Source organism: Nerophis ophidion, linkage group LG11 (genome assembly GCF_033978795.1).
Source record: "Nerophis ophidion isolate RoL-2023_Sa linkage group LG11, RoL_Noph_v1.0, whole genome shotgun sequence".
In the NCBI taxonomy this organism is placed as follows: Eukaryota; Metazoa; Chordata; class Actinopteri; order Syngnathiformes; family Syngnathidae; genus Nerophis; species Nerophis ophidion.
Window position 1 is genome coordinate 8817606 of NC_084621.1, and position 13057 is coordinate 8830662.

Sequence of the window (13057 nt, forward strand, 5' to 3'; positions counted from 1 at the left end):
CTGAATCACACAACATGAGAATCGCGATTCAAATTCGAATCAATTTTTTCCCACACCCCTAATATATACATATATATACACATATTATATATATTTATACATACACACATATATATATATATACACATATACACACACATATATATATATATATATATATACACATATATATATATATATATATATATATACACATATTTATATATATATATATATATATACACATATTTATACACATACACATATATATACACATACACACACATATATATATACACATACACACACACATACGTATATACACACACACATACATACACACACACACACACACACACACATACATATATATATATATATATATATATATATGTATCAGCCCAATCAAATTGTTTAACACAATGCGGCCCCGGAGTCAAAAAGTTTGGGGACCCCTGCCTCTAATCATACTTTTTTTTTTGTCAAAATAAAAATAAATACTTAAATATCTGCTGGATGTATGATTTCAAAGCATGTAACCAATCAAATTGTACACTGTAAAAACAATAGATTTTACGGTAAAATGGACAATGGTTTTTCAAGCATATTACCGTAAATTGAGCATATTTTTTATTGTAAAATTCTGTCCATAAAGCTGCCAGTTTTTGAATCTACGGTTGTTTTTTTTACGGTGTATTACTGTAAATGGAAAAACGGTATCACTTTTTTTTTATTGTAAAAAAAAAAACTGGCAGCTCTGTTGCCGGACTGTTTTTCCATTTACAGTAATGTTGTAAAAAAAACACTGTTTATTTTACAGTAAAATTTTGGCGACTGAGTTTTTTTTACTGTAAAATCTACATATTTTTTTAGTGTATGTACAATATAAATATAATAATCTGATGCATAGGCAAACTCCTATATTATAACTTTCACAGGCCCTGCGATGAGGTTGCGACTTGTCCACTGTGTACGCCACCTTCTGCTCGAATGCAGCTGGGATAGGCTTAGGCTCCAGCACCCCCCGCGACCCCAAAAGGGAAACGCGGTAGAAAATGGATGACTTTTACCAGTTGTCCTCTGATGGCAACCAAGACCGTGACGAGGCCCTTACTGAAAACCAGGTTGACACCCCTGGTCAAGTACATTCTACTTGAAGACCAAGTTAGGGCGGTCCAGACGTCTTCATTTGTGCAGCTTTGGCAATGTTGAGGGTCGTTGTCGGTTCTCCCGGCACGACCACTAACTACTAAGCTGTTAAAATGGAAATGCCATGGTGGGTGGAGTCTGTGGTGAGTTGGGGGCGGCGTGTTGTCTTGTCCCGGGTGAACAACCCCGACTGTGGCTTTGCGATGGGGAAGATACTATAAAAAAGATCAAATAAAAACATCGGTGAGGATATTTGACCAAGAAGATATGTTGCTATATTAATACTAAATGTACTTATGGTTACGGTGTTAGTTTATTTCAAACATGCATTCAATTACAATCACATATTTCCAGGCAAGAACGAAAAGGAGCAGGAGGAACCGGAGCTTATTTATTCCTACGCCCTTTTCGTTTAATAGCAATTTCACATTCCACACATTTGTTTGTACTCAACCTATAACACGACTGTGAATACAAACCCTGTTTCAATATGAGTTGGGAAATTGTTTTAGATGTAAATATAAACAGAATACAATGATTTGCAAATCCTTTTCAAGCCATATTCAGTTGAATATGCTACAAAGACAACATATTTGATGTTCAAACGTGACAAAGAAGTTGGGAAAGGTGGCAATAAATACTGATAAAGTTGAGGAATGCTCATCAAACACTTATATGGAACATCCCACAGGTGTGCGGGCTAATTGGGAACAGGTGGGTGCCATGATTGGCTATAAAAGCAGCTTCCATGAAATGCCAAGTAATTCACAAACAAGGATGGGGTGAGGGTCCAAACCTTATAAGCAAATTGTTGAACAGTTTTAGAACAACATTTCTCAACGAGCTATTGCAAGGAATTTAGGGATTTTACCATCTACGGTCCGTAAAATCATCAAAAGGTTCAGAGAATCTGGAGAAATCACTGCACGTAAGCGATGATGTTACGGACTTTTGACCCCTCAGGCGGTACTGCATCAAAAACCGACATCAGTGTGTAAAGGATATCACCACACGGGCTCAGGAACACTTCATAAAACCACTGTCAGTAACTACAGTTGGTCGCTACATCTGTAAGTGCAAGTTAAAACTCTACTATGCAAAGCCAAACCCATTTATCAACAATATCCTGAAAAGGAAAACAATGTACGACGGAATGACAGACAGAAATATAATTTTTTTTACTATATATAGATTTATTTATTAAAGGTAAATTGAGCAAAGTGGCTATTTCTGGCAATTAATTTAAGTGTGTATCAAACTGGTAGTCTTTCGCATTAATCAGTACCCAAGAAGTAGCTCTAGAGTCTATGCCTGCCTCCGGGTGGAGGTCAAAATGCTGATTTTAGCAAGCTATCCTGTAGCTGTGGTCATGATAGTTGAAAAACTTATTCGGGTGTTACCATTTAGTGGTCAATTGTACAGAATATGTACTGAACTGTGCAATCTAGTAATACAAGTTTCAATCAATCAATCAATGGTCAGAAAAGCTCCAATTTTAGCCAAAACTGCGCTAACATGAGCGTAGTTTTTTGTTTTGTGTCCTCTCCCTCGCATTCTTGGTGGTAATGTTGTGTTTCCAGGTTGGATGAAAGATTTAAAGAAATAAAGCATCATAACGGATCACATGGGCCTAATAAAATGTCTCATGTTCAGTATACGCTTACAATTTTGTGTGCCATTGCTCCTATGTGGCGACGTGCTAATGGGTTGCTCTTGAAGTCTTATCAACCTTGACCCCCTCCCTCGTAGAATATCCGCTATCTGCAAAGAAAATATAAAGTTAAAAAAAATATCATCAGCACAGAATCACGAATCCCAAAACCAGTGAAGTTGGCACTTTGTGTAAATGGTGAATAAAAACAAATATTATGATTTGCAAATCCTTTTCAACTTATGTTCAATTGAATAAACTGCAAAGACAATATATTTAATATTTGAACTGAGAAACATGATTTTTTTTGCAAATAATCATTAACTTAGAATTTAATGGCAGCAACACATTGCAAAAATGTTGGCACAGGGACATTTTTACCACTGTGTTCCATGCCTTTCCTTTTAACAACACTCAGTAAACATTTGGGACCAATTTTTGAAGCTTTTCAGGTGGAATTCTTTCCCATTCTTGCTTGATAGCTCGGTTGGTAGAGCGGCCGTGCCAGCAACTTGAGAGTTGCAGGTTCGATTCCCGCTTGTGCCATCCTAGTTACTGCCGTTGTGTCCTTGGGCAAGACACTCTACCCACCTGCTCCCAGTGCCACCCACACTGCTTTAAATGTAACTTAGATATTGGGTGTCACTATGTAAAGCGCTTTGATAGGCCCCTCCCACCTCCAAAGACATGCACCTGGGGATAGGCCCCTCCCACCTCCAAAGACATGCACCTGGGGATAGGCCCCTCCCACCTCCAAAGACACGCACCTGGGGATAGGCCCCTCCCACTTCCAAAGACACGCACCTGGGGATAGGCCCCTCCCACTTCCAAAGACATGCACCTGGGGATAGGCCCCTCCCACCTCCAAAGACATGCACCTGGGGATAGGCCCCTCCCACCTCCAAAGACATGCACCTGGGGATAGGCCCCTCCCACCTCCAAAGACATGCACCTGGGGATAGGCCCCTCCCACTTCCAAAGACACGCACCTGGGGATAGGCCCCTCCCACTTCCAAAGACACGCACCTGGGGATAGGCCCCTCCCACCTCCAAAGACATGCACCTGGGGATAGGCCCCTCCCACCTCCAAAGACATGCACCTGGGGATAGGCCCCTCCCACCTCCAAAGACATGCACCTGGGGATAGGCCCCTCCCACTTCCAAAGACATGCACCTGGGGATAGGTTGATTGGCAACACTAAATGGTCCCTAGTGTGTGAATGTGAGTGTGAATGTTGTCTGTCTATCTGTGTTGGCCCTGCGATGAGGTGGCGACTTGTCCAGGGTGTACCCCGCCTTCCGCCCGATTGTAGCTGAGATAGGCGCCAGCGCCCCCCGCCACCCCAAAAGGGAATAAGCGGTAGAAATGGATGTATTCTGTTTTTATTTACCATTTACACAACGTGCCAACTTCACTGGTTTAGGGTTTTGTAAAATTGGTGCTTCCAAGCCATACATTATGAAAGCACCATTTATGTGTGGCTGCAAGATGGCGACATGAACTCATCTACACTATTTGCATTTTGTTTTTTTTTATGCGTCATTCCTGTGATTGACAGGTCTCGTCTTTCACCCATCTTGCAGATAAAGCAGGGGTGCCCACACTTTTTCTGCAGGCGAGCTACTTTTCAATTGACCAACTCGAGGGGATCTACCTCATTTATATATATCATTTATATTTATTTATTTATGAAAGAGACATTTTTGTAAACATGTTAAATGTGTTTAATGATAATACAAGCATGTGTAACACATATAGATGTCTTTCTTTCACAAAGACAAGAATATAAGTTGGTGTATTACCTGATTCTGATGACTTGCATTGATTGGAATCAGACAGTAATGATGATAACGCCCAAATTTTCAAATGGAGGAGAAAAAAAGTTGTCCTTTCTGTACAATACCACATGAAAGTGGTTGGTTTTTGGCATCTAATTCATCCAGCTTCCATACACTTTACAAGAAAAACATTGGCGGCAAATTCCGTAGCTTGCTTGATTGACATTCACGGCACCCGAGGGTCTTGTGAGATGACGCTGGCTGCTGCCAGTTCATTATTATGAAAAAATGACAGAGAGGAAGGCGAGAAACACTTTTTATTTCAACAGACTTTCGCGCCGTCCCTTTCGTCAAAACTCTAGAGGCCGACTGCACATTTCCTATCTTCACAATAAAAGCCCTGCTTCATGCTGCCTGCGCTAACAAAATAAGAGTCTCGGCGTGCACATCACTTGTGCACGCCAGCTTTCTGAGGGATCGCTTGTGCACGCCAGTTTTCCGAGACTCTGTATTTAGTTAGCGCAGGCAGCATGAAGCAGGGCTTTTATTGTGAAGATAGGAAATGTGCAGTCGGCCTTTAGAGTTTTGACGGAAGGTACGGCGCGAGAGTCTGTTGAAATAAAAAGTGTTTCTCGCCTTCCTCTCGGTCATATTTTCATAATAATGATCTTGCAGCAGCCAGCGTCATCTCACAAGACCCTCCGGTACCGTGAATGTCATTTAAGTGACGTCTTGGTGAAGATTGATGATCACTCATTTTTAGGTCTATATTTTTTTAAAAGCCTGGCTGGAGATCGACTGACACACCCCCCGCGGTCGACTGGTAGCTCGCGATCGACGTAATGGGCACCCCTGAGATAAAGGATAGATGATAACAAAGAGACTTCCATTAATGAGGTGATCAATCTCCTTCCCTTACCTTCTTGTTCTTGGCCACCATCACCGGCGTGTCGTTGTAGTAGTTCTTGAGGCTGCTGTCGGCCCCGTTCTTCAGCAGCAGGCGCACCATGTCCGCCTGGGCCCGGCCGCAAGCGCAGTGCAGGGCCGTGTTGCCGCTGTAAGATGGCCTGTTGACGTCACAGCCGCTCTGCGTGAGGCGAGCAGAGCAAAAAGGGGCTAAGACATTGCACTGGATGTAGGAAACAGTTTTTTGTTGCTGACTTCCATTAAATAGAGGGACTCTTTTCATGTTTCTTAACCGGGTGTCGATCCAAGGCCGGTGGGCCTTCTGGAAGCGACACCCTCCTTGACACTCTGTCATATTTTCAGCTTTTTGTTGCTGACTTCAGTGGACAAGGGCCAAAGGGTAGCAGTGCCCTATTACATACAGCAGAGGGTGCTGTTTTTACATATTTTTAATACACTATAAACCCTGTTTCCATATGAGTTGGCAAATTGTGTTAGATGTAAATATAAACAGAATACAATGATTTGCAAATCCTTTTCAACCCATATTCAGTTGAATATGCTACAAAGACAACATATTTGATGTTCAAACTCATAAACTTTATTTTTTTTTTTGCAAATAATAATTAACTTAGAATTTCATGACTGCAACACGTGCCAAAGTAGTTGGGAAAGGGCATGTTCACCACCGAGTTATATCACCTTTTCATTTAACAACACTAGGGCGGCGGGCTTCACGGTGGGAGAGGGGTTAGTGCGTCTGCCTCACAATACGAAGATCCTGCAGTCCTGGGTTCAAATCCAGGCTCGGGATCTTTCTGTGTGGAGTTTGCATGTACTCCTCCGGGTACTCCGGCTTCCTCCCACTTCCAAAGACATGCACCTGGGGATAGGTTGATTGGCAACACTAAATTGGCCCTAGTGTGTGAATGTTGTCTGTCTATCTGTGTTGGCCCTGCGATGAGGTGATGACTTGTCCAGGGTGTACCCCGCCTTCCGCCTGATTGTAGCTGAGATAGGCGCCAGCGCCCCCCGCGACCCCGAAAGGGAATAAGCGGTAGAAAATGGATGGATGGAAGGAACACTCGGGCGGCATAGCTCGGTTGGTAGAGAGGCTGCAGGTTCGATTCCCGCTTGCGCCATCCTAGTCACTGCCGTTGTGTCCTTGGGCAAGACACTTTACCCACGTGCTCCCAGTGCCACCCACACTGCTTTAAATGTAACTTAGATATTGGGTTTCACTATGTAAAGCGCTTTGAGTCACTAGAGAAAAGCGCTATATAAATATAATTCACATTCACATAATTCACAATCGGTAAAAAATGGATGGATGGATGGTGATATTAATTAGTATTAACATATGTTTATATTATATAGCTTTGCTATATTTTTTTGATTGTTGCTGCTTATTGTACTTTGTTGAGAAGTTTTCAAATTTAAAGGTTTGAATGTAACTTAGATATTGGGTGTCACTATGTAAAGCACTTTGAGTCACTTGAGAAAAGCGCTATATTAATATAATTCACTTCACTTCACTCAATAAACGTTTGGGAACTGAAGAAACTAATTGTTGAAGCTTTGAAAGTGGAATTCTTTCCCATTCTTGTTTTATGTAGAGCTTCAGTCGTTCAACAATCCGGGGTCTCCGCTTTGATGGGAGACAGGTCTGGACTGCAGGGGGGACAGGAAAGTACCCGCACTCTTTTTTTTACGAAGCCACACTTTTGTAACACGTGCTAAATGTGGATTGGCATTGTCTTACTGAAATAAGCAGGGGCGTCCATGAAAAAGACGGCGCTTAGATGACAACATATGTTGCTCCAAAACCTGTATGTACCTTTCAGCATTAATGGTGCCTTCACAGATGTGTAAGTTACCCATGCCTTGGGCACTAATACACCCCCATACCATCACACATGCTGGCTTTTGAACTTTGCGTCGATATCAGTCTGGATGGTTCGTTTCCCCTTTGGTCCGGATGACACGATGTTGAATATTTCTAAAAAAATTTGAAATGTGGACTCGTCAGAACACAGAACACTTTTCCACATTACATCAGTCCATCTTAGATGATCTCGGGCCCAGAGAAGCCGGCTGCGTTTCTGGATGTTGTTGATAAATGGCTTTCGCTTTGCATAGTAGAGCTTTAACTTGCACTTACAGATGTAGCGAGAAACTGTATTTAGTGACAGTGGTTTTTTGGAGGGTTCCTGAGCCCATGTGGTGATATCCTTTAGAGATTGATGTCGGTTTTTCATACAGTGTCATCTGAGGGATCGAAGGTCACGGTCATTCAATGTTGGTTTCCGGCCATGCCGCTTACGTGGAGTGATTTCTCCAGATTCTCTGAACCTTTTGCTGATATTATGGAGCGTAGATGTTGAAATCCCTAAATTTCTTGCAATTGCACTTTGAGAAAGGTTGTTCTTAAACTGTTTGACTATTTGCTCACGCAGTTGTGGACAAAGGGGTGTACCTCGCCCCATCCTTTCTTGTGAAAGATTGAGCATTTTTTTGGGAAGCTGTTTTTATAGCCAATCATGGCACCCACCTATTCCCAATTAGCCTGCACACCTGTGAGATGTTCCAAATAAGTGTTTGATGAGCATTCCTCAACTTTATCAGTATTTTTTGCCACCTTTCCCAACTTCTTTGTCACATGTTCATGAATTTGAACATCAAATATGTTGTCTTTGTAGCATATTCAACTGAATATGGGTTGAAAAGGATTTGCAAGTCACTGTATTCTGTTTATATTTACATCTAACACAATTTCCCAACACGTATGGAAACGGGGTTTCTATGCAGTTTTAAGGCACATTATTTGTTGGTGCTTGCTCATTCTGACTTGTAGCATAAAAGTTTGAAGATATGAGACAAACAATATCATTATGAGAACTGAGTCACGATTTTTCCCGCACATCTCGTTACCTCAATGAGGAAGTGGACCATCTCTGCATTGTTGCTCTCCACCGCCAGAACGAGTGGACTCTTGCCGCTTTTGATGTCCTAATAAAGCCAGGCGGGCGCGGTGTGGGAGAGCACGGTGAGAAAAGCCATCAGACGCAGGGAAAGGTCAACTGTAGGTCAAATGTATGGCGAGCCAGTGACTGACCATTGTGTTGATGTCAGCGCCAGCTCCCAGCAGCATAGTGGACAAATCCGGGAGGTTCCGGATCACGGCCAGATGGAGGGGACTCAGACCTGGTGGGGGGAGGGGAGTTGAAATGTGACCATACATCATACTTGCCAACCCTCCCGGATTTCTAGGGAGACTCCCCAAATTCAGCGCCTCTCCCGAAAACCTCCCGGGACATATTTTCTCCCGAAAATCTCCCGAAATTCAGGCTGAGCTGGAAGCCACGCCCCCTCCAGCTCCATGCAGACCCGAGTCCCGACCCAGGTGGTGATCCACGGCGGGTGGGCCTTCTTGAAGGGACACCCTCCTGAACACTCTGTCATATTTCCATTTTTTTTCCTCTGACTTCCATCAAATAGAGGGACTTACGTGTCGACAGCCTGTTTTCATGTCCGCTTTCCCACAATATAAACAGAGTGCCTGCCCAATGAGGTTATAACTGTAGAATTATTGAGGGTTTCTTATGTGGGTTTATTGTTAGGCAGTTTCATTAACGTCCTCCCAGCACGGCAACAACACACAACAACAGCAAATCACGTTTTCGTCTACCGTAAAGCAGTTCGTCTGCCGTAAACAGCAATGTTGTGACACTCTTAAACAGGACAATACTGTGCATGCATATGTGACAATAACATCTACGGCTGTTAGAGCAGTGGTTCTCAACCTTTTTGTGAACATTTTTTTTAATTCAAGTACCCCCTAATCAGAGCAAAGCATTTTTGGTTGAAAAAAAAAAAAAGATAAAGAAGTAAAATACAGCACAATGTCATCAGTTTCTGATTTATTTAATTGGGCGGTTTAGCTCGGTTGGTAGAGTGGCTGTGCCAGCAACTTGAGGGTTGCAGGTTCGATTCCCGCTTCCGCCATCTTAGTCACTGCCGGTGTGTCCTTGGGCAAGACACTTTACCCACCTGCTCCCAGTGCCACCCCCACGGGTTTAAATGTAACTTAGATATTGGGTGTCATTATGTAAAGTGCTTTGAGTCACTAGAGAAAAGCGCTATATAAATATAATTCACTTCACTTCACTACTTGAATAAAAAAAATGTCCACAGGGGTACATCACTGAAAAAAGGTTGAAAACCACTGATGAATTGTATCAGTGTTCCTAAAAAAAATCAGATATAGAAGATAAAGAAGTAAAATACAGTTTCTGATTTATTAAATTGTATAACAGTGCAAAATGTTGCTCATTTGTAGTGGTCTTTCTTGAACTATTTGAAAAAAAAAAAAGGTATTAAAAATAACTAAAAACTTGTTGAAAAATAAACAAGTGATTCAATTATAAACAAGCAGCGTTGGTCGGGTCGGCCTTTGGCCGCTGCCAAGCCTTGGTCTAAGTCAGACCAACATAGAAGTTTTTGTTTCATGTCTCTATGACATTCCTATCAGAAGTTACAAGCAGTTTTGTCAGGGTTTTTTCTTAGGGGGCGCTAAAGCGCAATTTGGATTTTTAGGGTTTGTTTTTTTATTAGATGGCAATTTTCGCCAGTCCTGATGTGTGTGGAAAATTTGGTGAGTTTTAAAGCATAGTAAGGGGGTCAAATTACAGATTGGCGTTTCTGGATGTTGTTGATAAATGGCTTTCGCTTTGCATAGCAGAGCTTTAACTTGCACTTAGAAGCATTTTAAGGGGGTCAAATTACAGCTCAAAGAGGCAAAAAAGGCATTTTTTAGGAAAATTTGCGCATAAAGATTTCTACACATACTGCGATGAGGTGGCGACTTGTCCAGGGTGTGCACCGCCTTCCGCCCGATTGTAGCTGAGATAGGCACCAGCGCCCCCCGCCACCCCAAAGGGAATAAACGGTAGAAAATGGGTGGATGGATAGCTGTAAATATACTCCTACCCTCTTAACCACGCCCCCAACAACACCTGCCCCAACCACGCCCCTCGTCCAACCCCCGACCACGCTCCCACCCCCCACCTCCCGAAATCGGAGGTCTCAAGGTTGGCAAGTATGGCATACAGCGGAACCCCCGTCGAGCGGTGCGGAGATGTCCTGACCTTCGTAGTTCTTGATCTCCAGGCAGGCGGAGGACGCGGGCAGTGAGAGCAGCACGGACAGACAGTCTCTGTGGTTGTACTCGCAGCAAAGGTGCAGCGCCGTCTGGCCGTTGCGGTCCAAAGCGGAGGGGTCCGCCCCGGCCCTCAGCAGAGCATCCACCATGTGCACTTGCCAGGTTATCACCGCCAGGTGAAGAGGGGTCTGTTGGGGGTGGAGCAGAAATAATTAAAGCTGCAAGCTGCGTTGATCGGGTCCGCCTTTGGCTGCTGCCGCTGCTACTCAAGCCCTGGTCTAAGTCAGACCAACATAGAGGTTTTAATTTCATGTCTCTACGACATTTCTAACAGAAGTTACATGCAGTTTTGTCTGGGTTTTTTCCTAGGGGGCGCTAGAGCGCAATTTAGATTTTTGGGGTTTGGTTTTTTATTAGATGGCAATTTTTGCCAGTCCTGATGTGTGTGTAAAATTTGAAGAGTTTTAAAGTATGAAAAGGGGGTCAGATTACAGATTGACGTTTCTGGATGTTGTTGATAAATGGCTTTCACTTTGTATAGTAGAGCTTTAACTTGCACTTTGAAGCATTTTAAAGGGGTCAAATTACAGCCCAAAGAGGCAAAAATGACATTTTTTTAGGTAACTTTGCGCAGGGGTTCTTTGAAGGCGCGTAAAATCAAAACCGGAGCAGTAATCAAAACTCTGTTCTACACTTTTAATCAGAAGGGTTCAATCCCTCTCCTGTGCGAGTTTGAAGCCAAAACGACAAACGCGCTCAGAGGAGATAACTTTTGAAAAAAGGTGACGGGTGTTTACAAAGCTTTTATTTTGAAGGGGTAATATTTAACTTCCTGTTGATTTTTGCTGAAGGATGTCAATTTCAAAATGTAAGTCTAAGTGAGACCTACATAGAAGTTTTTGTTTGTCTTTCCGGCATCCCTACCGGAAGTTACAAGCAGTTTTGTATGTGTTTTCTTCCTAGAAGCAGTTTTTTCTGTGTTTTATTCAAAAATTGCGCTAGAGCGCAATTTTGAGTTTTTTTGGGGTTTTTTTTCCCATTAGATTTCAATTTTTGCCAGTCCTGATGTGTGTGCCAAGTTTGGTGAGTTTTGAAGCATTTTAAGGGGGTCAAATTACATCTCAAAGAGGCAAAAATAGCATTTTTTGCGAAAATTTTGCTTTGAATGAGTTTTTGCAAAATTTCTGTTGATTTTTGCTATAGAAGTTTCCAATTGGAAATGTAGGTCTAAGTCAGACCTACATAGAGGTTTTTGTTTCATGTCTCTACGACATTCCTAACGGAAGTTACAAGCAGTCTGTTTTTTTTTTTTTTCTAGGGGGCGCTAGAGCGCAATTTTCATTTTTGGGGTTTGGTTACCTAATAAGTTGGGAAGGTTTGCCATACCGACGTCTGTGTCAAATTTGGTGAGTTTTGAAGCATGTTAAGGGGGTCAAATTAGGGTGTGAAGGTGCGGAATAATAAAGAATAAAGTATAAGAATAAAACCTTACAGTTTCAATAGGGTCCTTGGCCCTTGGCAATGGGCCTGGTGGACCCTAATTACGGATACGGTCTGCTTTTTGCAGTGTTACTCATCAGTTAAAGCAGGGGTAGGGAACCTATGGCTCGGTAGCCAGATGTGGCTCTTTTGATGACTGCATCTGGCTCTCGGATAAATCCGAGCTGGCATTGCTTAACACGATAAGTAATGAATAAATTCACTTGTAATCACACTGTTAAAAATAATGTCCAAAATATAAAACATTCTCATGCATTTTTAATCCATCCATCAGTTTTCTACCGCACCTGTTTAAGAAGTTGCGTTAATGGTAAGAAGTTATTTATTTATTATTTGTTAGTGTGGGGCTTGCTCTCCTGGGGGTTCTTCAGACCACCAAGCACCAACATGAGTGTCTGTTTCAGGGTTACAATATTGTTTTATTTTTCAATAAGTCTCTCAGTTGCTTTCCACCAATTGTCTTTATCTCTTTCATTTTCGCTCGCGCTCTGGCTCAAGCCCCAACCCCGTCTCTCCTCCTGGCTGCTGCTTATAACAGAGCGACAGATGATTAGATAACAAGGCCCAGGTGGGCCGTCCACGCACCTGTCGCTTATTCAGAGGCCGGTCCTGGCAACACCCCATTTCACTGCAGGCCGGCAGGCCACGCCCCCCTCCACAGTTCTTGCTATTCTTCAGAATAACAATGTTATTACAAAGAATAAGAGACCTATTATACTCTAGAAATGTTGGTCTTACTTAAAAATGCACACGTTTAGTTGTGTTCAGTGTTAAAAAAAATATTGTATGGCTCTTACGGAAATATATTTTAAAATATTTGGCTTTTTGGCTCTCTCAGCCAAAAAGGTTCCCGACCCCTGAGTTAAAGTCCTACTGAAAGCCACTACTACCCACCACGCAGTCTGATAGTTTATATATCAATGATGAAATAT

General features: G+C 42.5%; 1 protein-coding gene across 2 annotated transcripts in view; it reads right to left on the reverse strand.

Annotated features, from left to right (window-relative positions):
- Positions 1-353: 353 nt before the first annotated feature.
- bcl3 (BCL3 transcription coactivator) overlaps positions 354-13057 on the reverse strand; it is a 75341-nt gene continuing 62637 nt past the window's right edge. The window contains exons 4-9 of one of the 2 annotated variants that reach the window (XM_061915040.1): positions 10612-10813; positions 8580-8668; positions 8396-8473; positions 5478-5645; positions 2793-2889; positions 1090-1343 (exon numbers count right to left, since the gene is read on the reverse strand). In XM_061915040.1, coding sequence (XP_061771024.1) covers positions 1237-1343; positions 2793-2889; positions 5478-5645; positions 8396-8473; positions 8580-8668; positions 10612-10813 — 741 coding nt within the window. In that variant the 3' untranslated portion in view covers positions 1090-1236. Of the gene's footprint in view, positions 1344-2792; positions 2890-5477; positions 5646-8395; positions 8474-8579; positions 8669-10611; positions 10814-13057 lie in introns of both variants that reach the window. The other variant, XM_061915038.1, reaches the window with a different exon arrangement.